Source organism: Salvelinus fontinalis, chromosome 2, assembly GCF_029448725.1.
Source record: "Salvelinus fontinalis isolate EN_2023a chromosome 2, ASM2944872v1, whole genome shotgun sequence".
NCBI lineage: Eukaryota > Metazoa > Chordata > Actinopteri > Salmoniformes > Salmonidae > Salvelinus > Salvelinus fontinalis.
In genome coordinates this window covers 64,295,009-64,317,256 of record NC_074666.1, presented here as the reverse complement: position 1 = coordinate 64,317,256, position 22,248 = coordinate 64,295,009, and the positions used below count along the sequence as shown (strand labels likewise).

General features: G+C 41.5%; 1 protein-coding gene across 3 annotated transcripts in view; it reads right to left on the bottom strand.

Annotated features, from left to right (window-relative positions):
* Positions 1–5,469: 5,469 nt before the first annotated feature.
* trpm4a (transient receptor potential cation channel, subfamily M, member 4a) overlaps positions 5,470–22,248 on the bottom strand; it is a 56,669-nt gene continuing 39,890 nt past the window's right edge. For all 3 annotated transcript variants that reach the window (XM_055882239.1, XM_055882243.1, XM_055882251.1), the window contains 8 exons: positions 21,473–21,605; positions 20,793–20,967; positions 18,943–19,111; positions 16,685–16,866; positions 16,335–16,467; positions 13,788–13,860; positions 13,179–13,272; positions 5,470–5,856 (listed from right to left, as the gene is read on the bottom strand). In XM_055882239.1, coding sequence (XP_055738214.1) covers positions 5,828–5,856; positions 13,179–13,272; positions 13,788–13,860; positions 16,335–16,467; positions 16,685–16,866; positions 18,943–19,111; positions 20,793–20,967; positions 21,473–21,605 — 988 coding nt within the window. In that variant the 3' untranslated portion in view covers positions 5,470–5,827. The remainder of the gene's footprint in view (positions 5,857–13,178; positions 13,273–13,787; positions 13,861–16,334; positions 16,468–16,684; positions 16,867–18,942; positions 19,112–20,792; positions 20,968–21,472; positions 21,606–22,248) is intronic.

The following is a 22,248-nucleotide window of genomic DNA, read 5'->3' as shown; positions in this document are numbered from 1 at the left end:
ACAACAACTACATTATACACACAAGTGTAAAGGAATGAATAAGAATATGTACATAAAAATATATGGATGAGCGATGACTGAACGGCATAGGCAAGATGCAGTAGATGGTATAGAGTACAGTATATGCATATGAGATGAGTAATGTAGGGTATGTAAACATTATATAAAGGGGCATTGTTTAAAGTGGCTAGTGATACGTTTCTTACATCCAATTTTTAATTATTAAAGTAGCTAGAGATGAGTCAGTATGTTGGCAGCAGCCACTCAATGTTAGTGATGGCTGTTTAACAGTCTGATGGCCTTGAGATAGAAGCTGTTTTTCAGTCTCATTTTAGAACACGGCTGTAACGTAACAAAATGTGGAAAAAGCAAAGGGGTATGGATACTTTCCGAATGCACTGTATATACATGTGTGAATAAATAGTTTACAAACATTTACAAATGTGGGAGTAATGATTAATAAATGGTGAGCAAACAGTTTGTAAATGCCTTATACATGCTTTATAAATGGTTTAGTAAGGACTAGGGCTGTTACAGTGACCTTATTACCTTCACACCGGCGTTAATGAGTCATGACCACAGTCAAATTCCACATGACCGTTTAGTCATGGTAACTAGGCTTCTCCTGCTAATAGTGATGCTGCTAATAGTCATTAGTAGCCTACCAAACTTTAACTGCCTGTTATTCAGCACTCTATTGTCCCTCTAATCACTCTGTCGTCAATGCAAAATAATCGAATATCTAATCAAACACTTGAGAGCCCATGAGCTTAAGTTGCGCAACATTTCTATAGGCTATGCAATTGTGAGAGAAAATAGTGATGGAAAAAAGTGGAGGTTCCATAAGCTTTCTATAGACTAGGCCTACTATATATTTATTTATTTATGAACTTTTCCGAATATTAAGAACAATGTTTCACTTTACAACAGGAGTAAAGTCTACCTGGCTGGCATGAAAATGAACCATGGGAAAAGCCATTTGCTATTTAAGTGCATAGATTACATCCATTTCCCCCCCTGCTCCTGTTTCGCAGATGCATGATAATGGTCTATTCTGAATCAAAACAAAGTTCACACATACATTAGTACATGTAAAGGCAAGATTAAATCAAGAATAGTCTGATGGGTGACAATATTATCTTATCACTTATATTATATTATCATTTGTGATTGGTGCCCAGCTTGTGTGAAATAAGTCAAGAAACAGTGCATGCCTGTTGCATGACTTTTTCAAATCATAGTCGCACACCTCATGTAGCCTAGCCTAGCGTGGTATAGCGCACATGTTTTGATAAGGTTTGTATCACAACTAAAGTGGCCAAATAACTTCTTAAAATGAAGCACATACATCTGCTTTACAACCGGTGTAGAGCCTAACTGGCATGCGTGAGTTTGAAATTTAGGAAAGATCATTTTCACCATAAAAATGCACCTTTATAATAAAGCAATGCATGCATAAATCGCATTGGCGGTCACTTTTGGGAATGGTGTTTTCCCCCTAATTGATTGTATTTTGGAACATTCGTGGTTTTAGCCTACTGCCATGTGGGCTTTGCTGCACTTATAATGTGAATAAAATTGCTTGATAGTTTATCAACATTTTAAGCTAAACGTTCTGATCTGTTGCATTCAGCCTCATTGCTTTTAAACATTTTTTAAAAAATGGGATCTATCGCATCTCACAACTGTCCCAGACTATGTTTGGAATATTTATTTCTCACAAAGAAGGACATGTTGACCAATAGAATAGGTCAACTTTTGTACAATGGGGATAGTAGATTGACATAGGCTAGGGCTTTTGTTGTCCATTAGGCCTACTCATCTTGTTGGCTGATGAAAAGTAAACGTGGACAGTTTTTAAAACATCTCCAATATGCGCCTTGGAATTCGATAAGAACACTTGCAGTTGTCCCCCGATGTGTCTGTCTTCATTTGTAGCCTGTAAGAAGAACCCGAGATGCCTGTGAGAAGGACCCTATCACGTGATGGCCATTGGCTAATAAGAATTGAGATACCTGGCCACAGAAGGTATGGATTATTTTTAGGGTACGATGTCTGCTAAATGAACTAGTGTATCCCACAGCCATAATGGCATAGCCAGATCATGGCCTAACATAAGGACAACTCAAGAGTATGCTATTCTGTTCTTCTAGACTAATAGACTACATTTTCTTCATATCATGTTTTTTTTAGACCGGTCTAAAATAAAGAATGGATTTATCGTGATAGTGTAGGCTAATTAAATGGATTTAAATAGACTTTTTAAAATGTAGATGTTCTAAAGGTCTGCATCGGTGGCTTGTAGGCTTTGTGTGGAAGCCAGGAGATGCTAAGTGTGTTTATGTTAATTAACGGTAAAATACCGTGAGATCGGCAATTATTTGCTTGACAATCACCTGCTAACAAAATGTAATAACCACCACAGCCCTAGTAAGGACCCTTAAAATAAAGTGTTACCCTAAGGGGAAAGGATTTGCTTGGCCCAGCACAGGCAGTGTAGTTCCCTGGTCTTCTGGTCCCAGTGATGCCATGTGTAGTGGGCATAGAGAGGGCATAAAACAGAGAGAGACACACACACTGATACATGTACTGCCATTTTGGCTCTATATTATACACCACCATCAGCCTGTACCGTTGACACCAGGAAGGATGGGGCCATTGACTCATGCAGCCAACACCAAATCCTGACTCTGCCATCAGCATGATGCAAAAGGCACAAGTATTCGTCGGACCAGGCAATGTTTTTCCCCTCCTCAGTTGTCCAGTGTTGGTGATCTCGTACCCACCTGAGCCGCTTCTTCTTGTTTGTAGCTGATAGGAGTGGAACCCGGTGTGGTCGTCGTCTTCTGCAATAGCCTATCCGTGACAAGTACCGACGAGTTGTGTGTTCCGAGATGCCGTTCTGCACAACACTATTGTACTGCACCATTATTTGCCTGTTTGTGGTCTGCCTGTTAGGTTGCACAATTTTTTCCATTCTCCTCCGACCTCTCTTATCAACAAGCTTTTTTTTGGCTCACAGCCAACATGCTTTTTTTGGCTCACAACCGCTGACTGAATGTTTTTTGTTTGTCGCACCCTTCTCGGTAAACCCTAGACACTGTTGTGCGTGAAAATCCCAGGAGGGCCGCCGTTTCTGAGATACTGGAACTGCTACTCCTAGAACCAACAATCATACCACGCTATAAGTCACGTAGGTCACTCATTTTGCCCATTCTAAAGGGGGGCTGGTGTGGCTGAAATGCTAGGGCCGATTTTTATATATTTTTTTTGTCAGCCCCTGAGTTAAATCAATTTATGATTATCATCAAGAATCACCTGTGTCGGAATCTTCATATTATTTTCACTTTGGTCTTCCAACAACATGCGGGGGAAACAGCGCAATAGCCGATTAACTGCGACGTGAATCGCCTGTATCCAGTAGCCTATATCCCCGGTATAGCCCCATCTCCCCTAATCTGCATCGGATGCGCTCATAAGTGCACTGCTACTCAGAAAATCTCAAATTATGATGCTACTTGCATTTCATCAAATGTTCGCAGTGTTAATAATTCGTTTTACTGGAGACAGGAGAACAAGAGGAGACATATGACAAGGTGTATAATTTTATAATAAGGCAGATTTATTCAAGTGTTTATTTTTATTTTTTTTTTTATTTTACCTTTATTTAACTAGGCAAGTCAGTTAAGAACAAATTCTTATTTTCAATGACGGCCTAGGAACAGTGGGTTAACTGCCTGTTCAGGGGCAGAACGACAGATTTGTACCTTGTCAGCTCGGGGATTTGAACTTGCAACCTTTCGGTTACTAGTCCAACGCTCTAACCACTAGGCTACCCTGCCGCCCCAAGTGTAAAGATATTAGGCAAAGCGTGCGGCACGGCTCTTTCTGTCTGATTTGTATGAAATCGTCCGGAAAGAGGTAGTTTCAACAGTTGTACAGTTTTATATAGACAACAAGCAAAGTAGGTTGATCTGGAAGTCTGGCCTTCCGATTGGTCGATCTGGGTCTTGGGTAGTCCTGAACAGGCCTGGTGTCCACGTTCCATTGGTTCCTGAGATAGTTCTTTGTCTTGAGCTCCAACCCTGAGTTGTGTGTGTCTGTGGTTATCATGGGGGAGGGGAATTATGTGTGTCTGTAGTTGGTGTCTTAATAAGTCCAGCATATGTCCAAGAGAAATGAGGAGTATGTGTATTTTGTATAAAAGATGACTTATGTATAAAAGATGACTTATGTATAAAAGATGACTTATGTATAAAAGATGACTTATGTTGAAATGTTGTTATTACTAGTTTCCAGTCTCTATTACAATTTCTTACAGCAGTCAAACAACCAATACTAGTGCAAGACTCTGGTTCTTTTCCTGTGTTTGGTCTGGACTGCATTCTCACCTGCAGAGAAACGCACCACGGTCCGAATTGAATCTGACTACCCTTTTTAAACGAACCATGGTGCGTTGTTTGCAGATAGTGTTCACACCAGTCCAAGCTAACCAAACTAAGGGGGAAAATGCACCAGAGTTCGGAAAAACCGCACCAATCCAATTTGGTGTGATAACTCCCTCAGTAACACTCAGGTTCAAACAAACAAACTAGCCTAGCACATTATCTTGTTAAACTAATTAAACTAGCGTCATAGAGAAAGCAGCAAAGCCCTATGCCTGACATGTCCATCAACGGTGACTCGAGTCAGGAACATTTCACTGCGATCGGCAATGTAAAACTGATTTTGAATCATAAAACCACCTAAATCATTAAGAAAAAAACATTAACATTTTTGGGGGGTTAATGTGTTTGTATAATTAGATTTTTTATTTGGCTTTTCATAACAGCCTGCGAGTCACTGGAAGGAGTTTTTGCAAACATTGCATGCACAGTTTGAGCTACTCTAGGCGGATGTTGCAGGCTACAGTATGCCAGTGCTGCCCCCCTCATTGAGTATCTCAATGAGGGGGGCAGCAGGCCAACCAGGATACAGCAGGCTCCCATTATTAACTAAATTGTCAGCCACTCCGGCCACCTGTGGAGGCTCCACTTTTGCAGCAGGGTCCTCATCCAAGCAGAGGAAGCTATACTGAGCCCCTCACCAGAGCATTATGCCCAGTTCTCACCCTGGCCACTGCGTCCAGCGACTTGGGGGAAGTCTAACGTATGCTCAGTCTGCTCTGGTCTCACCTGTTTGGCCAGGAACCTTGGCAAAGAGTCCGCAAATGTTGACCACAGATTCCCAATAACTGCAGATAATGCCTGCCTTGCCTGCCTTAATCCAGACTAGCCCCTTTGTTAATATAGCTGAAGGAGACACAATAAAGCCTGATTGAACTCCTCAAAACTCCCCCCCAAACCAGCCTTAATCCTTGGGGAAATGCTCTGTGGAGCAATTAAACAAAATTAGAGCTCTTTGGCAATACAGATCAGTGCTGTGTTTACTGACAACCAAATTAAGCATTCAATGCAAATAACCAAAAAGCAACATACAACAAAAAGTTTAATGTGTTTGCACTTGGTCATGTCAAATAATAATATTTTACCTTTACAATGTCTGTACATATTACATTAGGAACATATTGTCCATCCATTCTATAACCCACAGGAACAAGATTTATTGAACATAGGAATAACAAAGTGTAACATAGAAGAGCAACAATGGTACACATACAAAATGGCAGCAGTTGAAATTATCAAAGTTTAAAAACGACATTGAAATGATTGATGAATGAGCATTGAGTCCGTCTGGCATTTCTTGACATTCTTCGGCACTGAGTGACAGTGATTGTAGGTGTGTGTGCACGTGTGTCTATATTTCACTATTCTCCATCAGACATGGTTCAGTTAGTTGGAGAAAGAGGGGTCAGATCTGAAAGAGAAAACACAACGGAAACTGGAGTACATAAAACCAAGTAATAACATTTACTGGGGATCAATAAAGTTCATTTGAAAATTGTTATATTAAAAGACTGGAAAGGTCTCTGATGTAGAAGGAAGCAGCCTTAAATAGAAATGGAACATACAGTTGAAGTCGGAAATTTACATACACCTTAGCCAAATACATTTAAACTCAGTTTTACCTATTCCGGACATTTAATCCTAATAAAAATTCCCTGTCTTAGGTCAGTTATGATCACCACTTTATTTTAAGAACGTGAAATGTCAGAATAATAGTAGAGAGAATGATTTATTTCAGCTTTTATTTCTTTCATCACATTCCCAGTGGGTCAGAAGTTTACATACCCTCAATTAGTATTTGGTAGCATTGCCTTTAAATTGTTTAACTTGGGTCTAAACGTTTCGGTAGCATTCTACAAGCTTCCCACAATAAGTTGGGTGAATTTTGGCCCATTCCTCCTGACAGAGCTGATGTAACTGAGTCAGGTTTGTAGGCCTCCTTGCTCGCACACACTTTTTCAGTTCTGCCCACAAATTGTCTATAGGACTATAGAGGTCAGGGCTTTGTGATGGCTACTCCAATACCTTGACTTTGTTGTCCTTAAGCCATTTTGCCACAACTTTGGAAGTATGCTTGGTGTCATTGTCCATTTGGAAGACCCATTTCCAACCAAGCTTTAACTTCCTGACTGATGTCTTGAGATGTTGCTTCAATATAGCCACATCATTTTCCTACCTCATGACGCCATCTATTTTGTGAAGTGCACCAGTCTCTCCTGCAGCAAAGCACTCCCACAACATGATGCTTCCACCGCGCTTCACGGTTGGGATGGTGTTCTTCGGCTTGCAAGCCCCCCCCTTTTTCCTCCAAACACAACGATGGTCATTATGGCCAAACAGTTATATTTTTATTTCATCAGACAAGAGGATATTTCTCCAGAAATGTCGATCTTTGTCCCCATGTGCAGTTGCAAACCGTAGTCTGGCTTTTTTATGGTGGTTTTGGAGCAGTGGCTTCTTCCTTGCTTAACGGCCTTTCAGGTTATGTCAATATAGAACTCGTTTACTGTGGATATAGATACTTTTGTACCTGTTTCCTCCAGCATCTTCACAAGGTCCTTTGCTGTTGTTCTGAGATTGATTTGCACTTTTCGCACCAAAATTCGTTCATCTCCAGGAGACAGAACGCGTCTCCTTCCTGAGCGGTATGACGTCTGCGTGGTCCCATGGTGTTTATACTTGCGTACTATTGTTTGTACAGATGAACGTTGTACCTTCAGGCATTTGGAAATTGCTCCCAAGGATGAACCAAACTTGTGGAGGTCTACAATTTCTTTTCTGAGGTCTATGCTGATTTCTTTTTATTTTCCCATGATGTCAAGCAAAGAGGCACTGAGTTTGAAGGTAGGCCTTGAAATACATCCACAGGTACACCTCCAATTGACAAAAATTATGTCAATTAGCCTATCAGAAGCTTCTCAAGCCATGACATCATTTTCTGGAATTTTCCAAGCTGTTGAAAAGCACAGTCAACTTAGTGTATGTAAACTTCTTAACGACTGGAATTGTGATACAGTGAATTATAAGTGAAATAATCTGTCTGTAAACAATTGTTGGAAAAATTACTTGTGTCATGCACAAAGTAGATGTCCTAACCTACTTGCCAAAACTATAGTTTGTTAACAAGAAATTTGTGAAGTGGTTGAAAAACAAGTTTTAATGACTCCAGCCTAAGTGTATGCAAACTTCTGACTTCAACTGCATGTAACAGTATCTTCAGAAAGTATCACACCCCTTGAATTTTTCTACATTTGCCTATTATTCTTTTCGAAGCTCTTCAAGCTCTGTCAAATTGGTTGTTGATCATTGCTAGACAACCATTTTCAGGTATTGCCATATATTTTTTGCAGTATTACTTTAGTGCCTTGTTGTCGGGCTCGTCGGGCTCCCATGCCTCAGCCGGCTCGTCGGGCTTCCATGCCTCGACAGCTTCCCATGCCTCAGCTGGTTCGACTGGTTCCCGCGCCTCAGCTGGCTCTACTGGTTCCCGAGCCTCAGCTGGCTCTACAGGTTCCCGAGCCTCAGCTGGCTCTACAGGTTCCCGAGCCTCAGCTGGCTCTACAGGTTCCCGCGCCTCAGCAGAAGCGATTGGCCCGCTCCTAGTCCCTCAGGAGGGGTCCTCCTCTCTGGCGCTATTGTCGCCAGTTTACTCATTATTACGCACACCTGTCACCATCATTACGCACACCTGTGCCTCTTGAGACTTAGCTGGACTCATCACAGTACATGTTTTGTACTATGTTCTATTTATTATTATATTTGCACTCCCTGTACTTGTTTCCCGACTCCCAGCGTACACTTTACTAGTGCCCTTCTTTGCAAGGATTTGGAAAACCTCCCTTGTCTTTGTGGTTGAATCTGTATTTGAAATTCACTGCTCGACTGAGGGACCTTACAGATGTGTGGGGTACAGAGATGAGGTAGTCATTCAAAAATCATGTTAAACACTATTATTGCATAAAGAGTGAGTCTATGGAACTTATATGATTTGTTATGCACATTTTTACTCCTGAACTTATTTAGACTTTGCCATAACAAAGGGGTTGAATTCTTATTGACTCAAGACATTTCAGCTTTTCTTTTTTAATGATTTTGTAAAAATTTGTAAAAACATAATACCACTTTGACATTATGTGGTATTGTGTGTAGGTCAGTGTCCAAACATCTCAATTTAATCAATTTATTTCCCTGTTCTCTCTCTTCTAAACAAACCCTGAAATCAGCAAGCTAACTTGGAACGAATTAAATAGTGCAGTCAAATTTAACATGGTAAATTCATAAGCTCGAATAAGAATTATATAGAAAGGGCTATTTTTTGGTTTCAATGTAGATGTGGATTATAATATACAACATTTCCATATAAACAAATAGTTGTGTAAAAGTGTAACATAGGATTGAAATAACTGTCATCCTCCGTCTTCCCTGACTTTTTCTAAATAGGTGTATTTACATTGCTCAGTTGTGAGAATTTTTTAATCGGGGTTGTTACATTTCTAATTGCTGGGCGTTGGTACCAGGCTGTTATGTTCGCGCTAATGTGTCTCATTACTGAATGAATGACTTCAATGGATGAATGGCCGATAGATAGATAGATAGATAGATAAATAGATAGATAATGCATGTGACTTCAACATTTAATTTGAGTTAACTGAATGATGAGGAGAACGACTGGAAGAGGATAAAGAGGGTGATTGAATTCATCTTCCCCACACACAACAGCTCACATTTTGGTAGGCTATTTGTTTGTCTACTTGTCTATAATTAGAGCCATGCAGCTACTCTTCTGTCATTATGTGTTGCTTTAGAAGACCAAATAAACACTTGCTCAACAGAATGAATGCTTCAATCTAGTTGACATCCGTATAGTTTCTTGTCATTTCTGCTTCTTTCACGTACAATCAGCTTTACAATCAGCACCTTCACACTCAGTCGCTAATCGCGCATTCACATTCTCTCAAGATGCTGAAAGAAAGAAATCATTTCTCCACTCCTGTTCCCAGGTCAAATTGGTTTATAATTTCCCCCCAAAACGTGGTTTTGGAACACTTCAAATGTAAAAACATGGTTTTGGATGTTGTAAGAGTTTGTTTTCCCAGTTGTCAGGACGTCACAATGGTCCCAGGTGTTCTTACACCATCCCACACCATTTTAAGTAAAGTAATGAAAAGGTGTGGTGGTTTTAAAGTTAGTGGTACACTGTTCAGCTAAAGTATGACCCCACCTGGCATTTGAACACATAACCTTTGGATTTGAGATGCACTGATCTTTCTGCAGCGCCACAAAGTCTATCATTCCTTTACATATTCATGACCTATAATACATCTCTGCACTTAGCAAAATAGTTCCATCTGTGCTGCTATTTTAGTTATCAGTTTATCTGACTATTCTCTCATCATTGATTTAATTGACTTATTTCAGTAATTTGAGGGTTTTCAGTATAGTTGTCTAATGTTGGTGAGGCATATTATTCTGCTTTAATGTTACTCCTGAATATCTAGGATAAATATAATAGTTTATTTTAAGAATAGGAATACAGGTGTAGGAATACAGGTGAATTCAGTTATTAACACAGGTGTGATGGTGTAGCAGAAAGATCGAAACCAAGAGTTGGAGAGTTCAAATCCCAGGTGAGGAAAAATTCAATAATTTCTGTATAAAAAAAACATACACAATGTAAGCTAAAAGCACTAAAGTCACTGTGCGAATCATAACGCCGAATTTTTGTTTTCACGTGAAATCTCACATGTGAAGTGTTCCAAAACCACATGATTTCACATGTGAAATCGTGCTTTTTCTGTGAGGGTGTACAGCAAGAAATGCTTAATTCTGCAGGAATTAATATTATATGTGGTGGATCGACTAACTTTTTCCCAAAAGCATTTGGCGATTGACATGTTGGCCTACTTGGAGCGCGGACAGTTAGGCCCTAAAGCTCAGGCTTATGCAGAAATGGCAGATACACATAATGAAAGAAAACCTCAGTGTAGCCTATAGATATAAATGGCACAAGAATTGTACATTTATGGATTTTTTATGCATTGTTCTCTCTTTATTCAACCCGCCCGCAACCCACCCAAATTTCAAGTAGCCTAATGGGGGCGAGTTATGACAACTCAGCTCATCCACTCAGCCAGGCAAACACAAACAGTGTTACACGGAACCCAAACCGGCTGCGCGCGTGCGCCATCGTGCATAAATGTATTTTGTCCCCCCACACCAAACGCGATCACGACACGCAGGTTAAAATATCAAAACAAACTGAATGAATTATATTAATTTTGGGACAGGTTGAAAAACATGAAACATTTATGGCAATTTAGGCTAGCTAATTTGTCCATTCTGTAGCTAGCTTGCTGTTGCTAGCTAATTTGCCCTGGGATATAAACATTGAGTTTTTATTTTACCTGAAAGGTCCTCTACTCCGCCAATTAATCCACACATAAAAGGTCAACCGAATCATTTCTAGTCATCTCTCCTTCTTCCAGGCTTTTCTTCTCTTGACTTTATATTGCCATTGGTAACTTTCATAAATTAGGTGCATTACCACCACTGACTTTGTTCGTCTTTCAGTCACCAATGTGGGTATAACCAATGAGATGGCAAATGGGTACCTGCTTCTATAAACCAATGAGGAGATAGGAGAGGCAGGACTTGCAGCGCGATCTGCATCAGAAATAGAACTGACCTCTATTTAAGCCCTTGGCAACGCAGACGCTCGTTGGCGCGCGCGAGCAGTATGAGCGCAATAATTGAATAACATAGATTTCTACATTTATTTTGCGACGCGAGCGGTGCTGTCAGCCTGTTATTGTTTTTCACACTATACATTAGTGTGACAAAGGATACATAGAGGGTATTCGGAAAGTATTCAGACCCCTTCACTTTGTCCAAGGGGTCTGTTTTGTTACAGCATCATTCTAAAATTGATTAAATAAAACATTTTCCTCATCAATCTACACAAAATACCCCATAATGACAAAGCGAAAATTTGTGATTTTTTTAACATTTCTAAAATAAATAAAAAACTGAAATCTCACATCGATAGGGTTCACTTAAGGACATTCAGAGACTTGTCCCAAAGCCAACCCTGCATTGTCTTGGCTGTGTGCTTAGGGTCGTTGTCCTGTTGGAAGGTGAACCTTTGCCCCAGTCTGAGGTCCTGAGCAGGTTTTCATCAAGGATCTCTCTGGGCTTTGCTCCGTTCATCTTTCCCTCGATCCTGACTAGACTCCCAGTCCCTGCCGCTGAAAAACATCCCCACAGCATGATGCTGCTGCCACCACCATGCTTCACCGTAGGGATGGTGTCAGATTTCCTCCAGATGTGACGCTTGGCATTCAGGCCAAAGAGTTCAATCTTGGTTCATATGACCAGACAATCTTGTTTCATGGTCTGAGAGTCCTTTAGGTGCCTTTTGGCAAACGCTGTCATGTGCCTTTTACTGAGGAGTGGTTTCCATCTGGCCACACTACCATAAACGCTTGATTGATGGAGGGCTGCAGAAATGTTGTCCTTCTTGAAGGTTCTCCCATCTCCACAGAGGTCACCCCCCTGACCAAGACCCTTCTCTCCCCGATTGCTCAGTTTGGCCGGGTGGCCAGCTCTAGGAAGAGTCTTGGTGGTTCAAACTACCATTTAAGAATGAGGGAGCCCACTGTGTTCTTGGGGACCTTCAATGCTGCAGACATTTTTTTGGTACCCTTCCCCAGATCTGTGCCGACGCAATCCTGTCTCGGAGCTCTACGGACAATTCCTTTGACTTCATGGCTTGGTTTCTGCTCTGACATGCACTGTCAACTGTGGGAACTTATATAGACAGTTGTGTGCCTTTCAAAATCATGTCCAAACAATTGAATTTACCACAGGTGGACTCCAATCAAATTGTAGAAACATCTCAAAGAGGATCAATGGAAACAAGATGCACCTGAGCTCAATTTCGAGTCTCATAGCAAAGGGTCTGAATACTTATGTAAATAAGGTATATGTTTGTCATTTTTAATACATTTGCAAAAAAAATATATATACACTGCTCAAAAAAATAACGGCAAGCACTGTAACGCACCATAACAAACCGTACCGTGAAGCAACTTTTGATTGAAGAACCACCGAGGGTACAAAACATAAGGAACAAAGACTGAACAGGTGAAAGCTGACCAGGTTTATCCCTTATTGATGTCACCTACACTTCAGTCAGTGTAGATGAAGGGGAAGAGACAGGTTAAAGAAGGATGTTTAAGCCTTGAGACAATTGAGACATGTATTGTGCCATTCAGAGGAAAGACAAAATATGTAAATGCCTTTGAACGGGGTATGGTAGTAGGTGCCAGTTGCACCGGTTTGAGTGTGTCAAGAACTGCAACGCTACTGGGTTTTTCATGCTCAACAGTTTCCCGTGTTTATCAAGAATGGTCCACCACCCAAAGGACATCTGTTATGGGTGTAAGATGGCACAGTGATGCCATCTGTTGGTAAAACACATGAGTTGCAGTAATTAACATTTACCAACAGATGACATCACTGTGCCATCTTACACCCAGCCAAATTGGCACAAGTGTGGGAAGCATTTGAGTCAACATGGGCCAGCATGCCTGTGGTAATCTTTTGACACCTTGTAGTCCATGCCCCGACAAATTGAGGCTGTTTTGAGGGCAAAAGGGGGTGCAACTCAATATTAGGAATTTGTTCCTAATGTTTTATACACTCAGTGTAGTGTATGTCTGTATGCAACCTTACCTCTGAGAATGGGCGGAGGACGTGTGGGTTTTATCAAGTTACTCTGAGAGAGAGCGTCCACCATCCAGGAGAGGGCACTAGAACAATATTCCAACTTGGAACAAGAGAGAGGGGATGGGGGTGAGAAGGAGAGAGGTTATTTTCCCTAACCCCTAAATCTAAAACTATACCTAACCCTAACCGTAATTTTAACCCTAAACCTTACCCCTAAGCCTAAAATAGTATTTTAGGGGACCGGCAAAATGTCCACACTTGTCCGAATTTTCCTTGTTTTACTATCCTTGTGAGGACCTCTGGTACCCACAAGGAAAGTTAAACCAAAACGGATGGTGACCGGGGATTCGACCGAGGTGGCGGACCTAGAGGCACAGGCGTCATGGGGTAAGCACTCAATAGCTCCGCTCCTCAACACACACAAAGCCCCCCCCCCCCCCCCCCCCCATTAAGGACCACTGAAACTTCAGACCACTGAAACTCGTTGCCACTGGGCATATAAAGCTGTGTGTGTGTGTGTGTGTGTGTGTGTGTGTGTGTGTGTGTGTGTGTGTGTGTGTGTGTGTGTGTGTGTGTATTCTGTGACCAGTGGCAGCGGCCCAGGCTGACACTGACCTTGGTCTCTAGCATTCTCAGCCTGCGGTCGTGGTCCTGGATCTTTACCATCTGCTTTAGGACACTATTCACCCTTCAACACAGGACCACAAGACAGGTTAGAGGTCAATTTAGGAATTGAACTGAAGTCCTATTCATGAAAAGATAACTGAATTGAACCAATCCCTAACACAGGAGGACCAATCTCTTTGGTGCAATTTTCAGAAGAATGTGGTCCATTTTCACAACACTTAGTACAAAACTCAAAACAGATCATCAAAAAGGCATTCGTTCCAAAACTAAACACATTTTCAATGGCTAAGTACTCTCAAAATCATAGTCACTTTTTCACCAAACTTAGTCAGCGTTTCATCTAAAAATACACATTGCAATACATGTTCATATAAAGTAATTGCTGGCCTTCTAGGCAGAGTTGCAAAGAAAAAGCTATATCTCAGACTGGCCAATAAAAAGAAAAGATTAATGGGCAAAAGAACACAGACACTGGACAGAGGAACTCTGACTTGAAGGCCAGCATCCCGGAGTTGCCTCTTCCCTGTTTATGTTGAGACTGGTGTTTTGCGGGTACTATTTAATGAAGCTGCCAGTTGAGAACTTGAGGTGTCTATTTCTCAAACTAGACACTCTAATGTGCTTGTCCTCTTGCTCAGTTGTGCACCGGGGCCTCCCACTCCTCTTTCTATTGTGGTTAGAGCCAGTTTGCGCTGTTCTGTGAAGGGAGTAGTACACAGCGTTGTACGAGATCTTCAATTTCTTGGCAATATCTCGCATGGAATAGCCTTCATTTCTCAGAACAAGAATAGGCTGACGAGTTTCAGAAGAAAGTTCTTTGTTTCTGGCAATTTAGAGCCTGTAATCGAACCCACAAATGCCGATGATCCAGATACAAGGCCAGTTTTATTGCTTCTTTAATCTGGGACAACAGTTTTCAGCTGTGCTAACATAATTGCAAAAGGGTGTTCTAATGATCAATTAGCCTTTTAAAATTATAAACTTGGATTAGCTAACACAACGTGCCATTGGAACACAGGAGTGACGGTTGCTGATAATGGGCCTCTGTAATCCTACATTCCATAAAAAATATGCCATTTCCAGCTACAATAGTCATTTACAACATTAACAATGTCTCCACTGTATTTCTGATCAACTTGATGTTATTTTAAAAAACAAGGACATTTCTAAGTAACCCCAAACTTTGAAACGGTAGTGTATGTATGGAAATAAATGATTGATATATTATGACTTATTTGCCTGTATGGATTAATTTACTTTTTTGGAGGACTTTTTTTGTCAACAATGTGGCCTCATTAACCTGGGTACAGTGGCCAGGGAAAAAAAACCTTCCTCCCCATTTCCTTTGCAACTTTGAAGCTTACAGCAGATTTTGCTGCTGCTGAACCAACCTGCTAAAGCAAGGCAGAATGAGAGCGATGAGCTAAGCATCCACCACAGCAGTTTGTTTTTCGGAGGGGGTTGGGGGGCCTCATGTGGAGCATGGGGGGGGGGCCTAAAGCGGAAAAATCTTATTTTTTAAAGATTACGAGGCCTCTTGAAGATGTGAGGCAATTGCCTCTTCTGCCTAATGGTAAGTCTGTCACTGAAAGTGACAACAGTTAAGTCCACATATTTTTGTATGTGTCCCCAGTGGGAATCAAACCCACTGTGGTACTCAGATGTAGCTATACCTAGCAAGCCATGCTCTTACTAACTGAGTCATACAGGACCACTACAATACATAAGTACGACACAATACTGTAAATGCAATACATGATTACAATACAGGTGGAGGAGGAGGGTGTATGATTGCCATCCCCATGATGAAGCCATGGATGAGGCATCCAATGACATCAATCCAGATCTATGTCAGGCTTGGATTCGCCATGCCAAAAGTTTTTACCCCGGGTGCATGAACAATGAGGACAATTACTGTGATGTCAATAAGAACATATGGCCACATGCTCAAGACAGGCTTGATGCAAACTAGTGCCTGGTTAATGCTGTTTCTTTCATTCATTTGATTACAGTACACCTATAGGGTAATTATATATGAACAATACATACATTTTTTGTATCAATGATTGTGAAATATGTCTTTGTTGTTCACACATGGGATAGAAATTATGGAAATTCAGTTGATGGGTAGTGCAAGTGTATTGCGTAATGTGAGAACAGTATAATGTACTGTAATTTACAGTACTGAAACATACTACATTCAAAAGCCAATTTTGAAACATTGGATAAACTGGTTAGATATCATTATGTTGTGTTTGATGGTTAAATCAATATTCTTATGGAATATCACAGTTAACTTATATTTTGGATCAATGGTTGTGTGGTGAAAGATCTTTCCAAACAAAATTAATGCACAAATAAAGGTTTTAAATATAATACTTGCTGCATTAAAAGTGTTACCAGTTTGGAGAGTTGTACTAAGAGTTTTGAAAATTCACCAAATACTTTTGAAAATAGCACCAAAGCAAACGAACTAAAGCTGTTAAATCTGACATAAATAAGTGACTGAGGGGGAGAGGTGGAGAGATGTCTCACTTGACGGAGGTGCGTTTAAGTCTCTCTGAGTCTTTCTCTCTCTCTCGTTTGTTCTGGGCAGACAGTATATTCTCCTTCTGGATGGCCTCCCACATGTTCAGTTTACTGGCCTGCCTACCATAGATCTCCAGAACTGAAGGAGAGATAGAGGAGAGGAAAAGAGGAGGATTTGGAAGAAGATAAAAAATGTTTTTTTAAATATTCAGCTATTCAGATGAAATTTTGGACGACAACGGGAGTGGACTTCTAAAATGTTAGTAATTTAGCAATATACAACTGTGAGCATTTTCATTTCACAATACATCACATCTCTCGTGGCTCTCCTCCCCTCCGTCTCCATCTCTTCTCACCAAAGTGTTTGATCTTGACGGAGGGGATCCTGCGGATGCGCCTCTTGATGAAGAGGTGGAGGTGGGAGATGATGATGAAGGGTGGCGCAAGGCAGGGTCTGGAATGGTACTCCAAGATAAGCTTGTAGCGCTGAAACTTCCAGTAGGTGTCGCTGTGCTCCTGCACTTTTGAGAATGTATGACTGCAGTGACGAGAGAGAGCCAGCCACAGTGAAATGTTACCAGCCAGAATATCAGCGAATACATTGCATTCGGAAAGCATTCTGACCCCTTGACTTCTTCCACATTTTCTTACATTACAGCTTTAATGTAAAATAGATTTTTTTTTAAATGTCCTCATCAATCTACAGACAATAACCCATAATGACAAAGCAAAAACTGTTTTTTTAGAAGAAAAAAAAAAGATTAAAAAAAAACTGAAATCTCACATTTACATAGGTATTCAGACCCTTAACTCAGTACTTTGTTGAAGCACCTTGGTAGCGATTAAAGCCTTGAGTCTTCTTGCATATGACGCTACAAGTTTGGCAGACCTGTATTTAGGGAGTTTCTCCCATTCTTCTCTGCAGATCCTCTCAAGCTCTGTCAGGTTGGATGGGGAGCGTTACTGCACAACTATTTTCAGGTCTCTCCAGAGATGTTTGATCGGGTTCAAGTCCGGGCCACTCAAGGACATTCAGAGAATTGTCGCGAAGCCACTCCTGCATAGTCTTGGCTGTGTGCTTAGGGTCGTTGTCCTGTTGGAAGGTGAACCTTTGCCCCAGTTTCAGGTCCTGATCGCCTGGAGCAGGTTTTCATCAAGGATCTCTCTACTTGGCTCCGTTCATCTTTCCCGCGATCCTGACTGGTCTCCCAGTCCCTGCCGCTGAAAAACATCCCCAAAACATGATGCTGCCACCACCATGCTTCACCGTAGGGATGGTGCCAGGTTTCCTCCAGATGTGATGCTTGGCATTCAGGCCAAAGAGTTCAATCCTGGTTTCATCAGACCAGAGAATCTTGTTTCTCATGGTCTGAGAGTCTTTAGGTGCCTTTTGACAAACTCCAAGCGGGCTGTCGTACCTTTTACTGAGGAGTGGTTTCCGTCTGACCACTCTACCATAAAGGCCTGATTGGTAGAGTGCTGCAGAGATGGTTGTCCTTCTGGAAGGTTCTCCCATCTCCACAGAGGAACTCTAGAGTGCTGTCAGAGTGACCATCTGATTCTTGGTCAACTCCCTGACCAAGGCCCTTCTCCCCTGATTGCTCAGTTTGGCCTGGTGATCAGTTCTCGGAAGATTCTTGGTGGTTCCAAACTTCTTCCATTTAAGAATGAGGGAGGCCACTGTGTTCAATGCTCTAGAACATTGTTGGTAACCTTCCCTTGATCTGTGCCTCCACACAATCCTATCTTGGAGCTCTACAGACAATTCCTTCAACCTCATGGCTTGGTTTTTGCTTTGGCATGCACTGTCCACTGTGGGACCTTATACGGACAGGTGTGTGCCTTTCAAAATCATGTCCAATCAGTTGAATTTACTACAGGTGGACTGCAATCAAGTTGTAGAAACATCAAGGACAATCAATGGAAACTGGATGCAGCTGAGTTTAATTTCAAGTCTAATAGCAAAGGGTCTGAATACTTATGTAAATAAGGTACGTGTTTTATTTTTTATACATTTGCAAACATTTCTAAAATCCTCTTTTCGCTTTGTCATTATTGGGTATTGTGTGTAGATTGCGGACTCTTTTTAAAATATTTAATCAATTTTAGAATAAGGCTGTAATGTAAGAAAATTTTGAAAAAGTCAAGAGATCGGAATACTTTCCAAAGGCACTGTGTATTGGTTTTATTATATTTTTTGGTTATTGACGTTTTGGGCACAAATAAAAGCAGAGTCAGAAAAACATTTGGCATTTTGATAACACGCAATGATAGTGTCAAATAAGACACTTAAAAATTCAATCAAGTTGATTGAATTAAATTAAATCGAATTAGCTATAATCTATCACATCAGAGGTTCTGAGACAATAAACAACACTAGTCAAGACACAGTGAGGAACTAGATAAGAGGAAATCAGTCCACGGATTAGAGGGGCCTATTTAATAAGTGATGATCTGTTGAGGGGAACACAAAGCGAGTGAAACAGGGATATGGAGGGGGGTGCTAGATGGGAAAGAGGGACAGAAAGTGAAACCGGGACAGAGTGAGTAAAAGAGAGAGAGAGAAAAAGAAGAACAGAGGGTGAAAGAGGAACAGAGCGAGAAGGTACGTTACCTGAACATGGCGATGAGCAGATTGACCAGGAGGATGTTGGTGACCAACAGGTAGATGACCAGTAGGATGACCACCAGCCAGTTGGCGTAGGTACTCATGCAGGGCTCTGCCCCCGCCCCGATCAGGGTTGCGTTATTGGTGCACTGTATCCCCTCCTCCAGTTTATCAGCTACGGACAGAGAGACAGGGAGAAAAGGGGGGATGTAGAGAGAGAAGGGGGGAGGGAGTGAGGATTCGAAATATACTGAACAAAAATATAAACGTAACATGCAACAATTTCAATGATTTTACTGAGTTACAGTTCATATAAGGAAATCAGTCAATTGAAATGAATTCATTAAGCCCTAATCTATGGATTTCAGATGACTGGGCAGGGGCGCAGTCATGAGTGGGCCTCGGGCAGCATAGGCCCACCAATTTTGGAGACTGGCCCACCCACTAGGGAGCAAGGCCCAGCCAATCAAAGTGAGCCACAAAATGGCTTTATTACAGACAGAAATACGCCTCCGTTTCATCAGCTGTCTGGGTGGCTGGTCTCAGACGATTCCGCAGGTGAAGAAGCCAGATGTGGAGGTCCTGGGGTGGTGTAGTTACATGTGGTCTGCGGTTGTGAGGCCGGTTGGACGTAATGACAAATTCTCTAAAAAGACGTTGGAGGCGGCTTATGGTAGATAAATTAACATTTAATTCTTTGGCAGCTCTGGTAGACATTCCTGCAGTCAGCATGCCAATTGCACACTCCCTCAAAACTTGAGACATCGGTGGCATTGTGTGGTGTGACAAAACTGCACATTTCAGAGTGGCCTTTAATTGTCCCCATCACAAGGTGCACCTGTGTAATGATCATGCTGTTTAAAACCTCTTCAATTATTTACGTTTTAAAATACCTAAAGTAGGATTAGGAAAGTTGATTGAAATGTTTGGACAAAGATTACAGGTAATTTATTAGATATTTTGTGGTCATTTTGGGCAAGTTGGAACAGGTGTTTTTCTGAATCAAACGCGCCAAATAAATGGACATTGGAGATATAACGACGGAATTAATCGAACAAAAGAACCATTTGTGATGTTTATGGGACATATTGGAGTGCCAACAGAAGAAGCTCTTCAAAGGTAAGGCATGGATTATATCGTTATTTCGGAATTTTGTGTCGCGCCTGGCGGGTTGAAATATGATTGTCATGTGTTTGTTTGATGGGGGGCTGTCCACAGATAATAGCATGGTTTGCTTTCGCCGTAAAGCCTTTTTGAAATCTGACACGGTGGCTGGATTAACAAGAAGTAAAGCTTTAATTTGGTGTGTTGCACTTGTGATTGTATGAAAGTTAAATATTTCGAATAATTTATTTTGAATTTCGCGCTCTGCAATTTCACCGGATGTTGTCGAAACCTTCCGCTAGCGGCACCCCCAGCCGTAACAGGTTAATCAGCTTCTTGATATGCTACACCTGTTAGGTGGATGGATTATCTTGGCAGAGGAGAAATGCTCACTAACAGGGATGTAAACAAATTGTGGAAAAAAATTGAACATTTCTGGGATCATTTAATTCAGCTCATGAAACATGGGACCAATATTTTACATGTTGTGTTTATATTTTTGTTCAGTATAGATGGCATAAACCAGAGGGAGGGATGTGAAGAGAAAAGTCAACATTTGAAATGGATAGGCAAAGAGGGTAGATTAGCCAGTGGTTGGCCAGTGGTTGGGGTAAGAGATTAGGAGGGGATACAAAAGGAAGAGGGGTGAAAGAACAGAGAGAGACAGTTATATACTATTGCTGTAGGTTTCAAGTACACACACAGACAACCTTCACATGAATAAACACATTCGTACACAAACATTGACGCACCATCCATTTCGTGTATGGGGATCTGTCCAAATATGTGGAGGTATGGCCTGTAGAATACTCTGCGAAAGATCCAATTGGGACGGGGGTCATAGGAGTAGAGCAGCGCCTGATTGGCTACGCCGTAGGCCATGAGCCACACCGCCAGGAAGAAGAGGAAGAAGAAGATGTCCTTCATCTACCAATCAGGAAGAGGAACAGAGGATTAGGAAAATTATTGGTAACATTGAAATAACACTAAATGACGTTTTCACAGACCTAAATGGTGTCGACTCATAGACTTTAATACAGACTCTCCTTTTAAAATACTTCAAAAGGAGTAGATATCGTCAGTCGTTAGCTTACCTTACCACACAACACGAGTGTGTTTATACACACAGTGTACAAAACATTATGAACACCTGCTCTTTCCATGACATACACTGACCAGGTGAAAGCTATGATCCCTTATTGATGTCACCTGTTAAATCCACTTCAATCAGTGTAGATGAAGGGGAGGAGGCAGGTTAAAGAAGGATTTTTGAGCCTTGAGGGTGCAACTCGATATTAGGCAGGTAATCTTAATGTTTTGTACACTCAGTATAGCCAGCATTTGAAAAGTATACACAGTCTTCATCACAAGATCATGTTTCAGTCGACAAAGATCTTCATCATCATCACAAATACTTAAAAGAATCACTTACCATGTTGCCGACAATGATGATCTTTGGTCCCAGCTGTTTGTGGATGGCGAAGATGTGGATGAGACGAAGGGTAAACACCATGTAGTCCACAGCAAACACAGCACGGCCAAACTCATAGGACCAAGGGAACATTCTAGAACACACAACAAACACCTGGTTATAGTCACAGGGTCACACACTCACAAAGATAGACATACACACACTCATATATGTCAGTGGCCCATTTATTAGGTACACAAAAATGGATCACTCCTACAGACAGCAAGTCACATGGCCGTGGCTTGCTATATAAAGCAGGCAGACAGGCATTGAGGCATTCAGTTACTGTTCGATTGAACATTAGAATGGGGAAAACGAGTGACCTAAGCGTCTATGAGCTGGGCATGACTGCCGGTGCCAAGCGTCGGATCCAGTATCTCAGAAACGGCCAGGCTCTTGGGCTTTTCACTGTTTACTAAGAATGGTGCGACAAAAAAAAAAAATCCATTCAGCCGCTGTCCCGTGGGCGACAACAGCTCATTGATGAGAGAAATCGAAGGAGAATCGTGCAAGCTAGCAGGTAGGCCACAAACAGACAAATAACGGGGCAGAACAACAGTGGTGTGCAGAATGGCATCTCGGAATGCACAACTCGTCGATACTTGTCACAAAGGGACTATTAGAGCAGACGACCACACCGCGTTTCACTCCTATCAGCTGAAAACAAGAAGAAACGGCTCTAGTGGGCACACAATCACCAACACTGGACAACTGAGGAGTGGAAAAACATTGCCTGA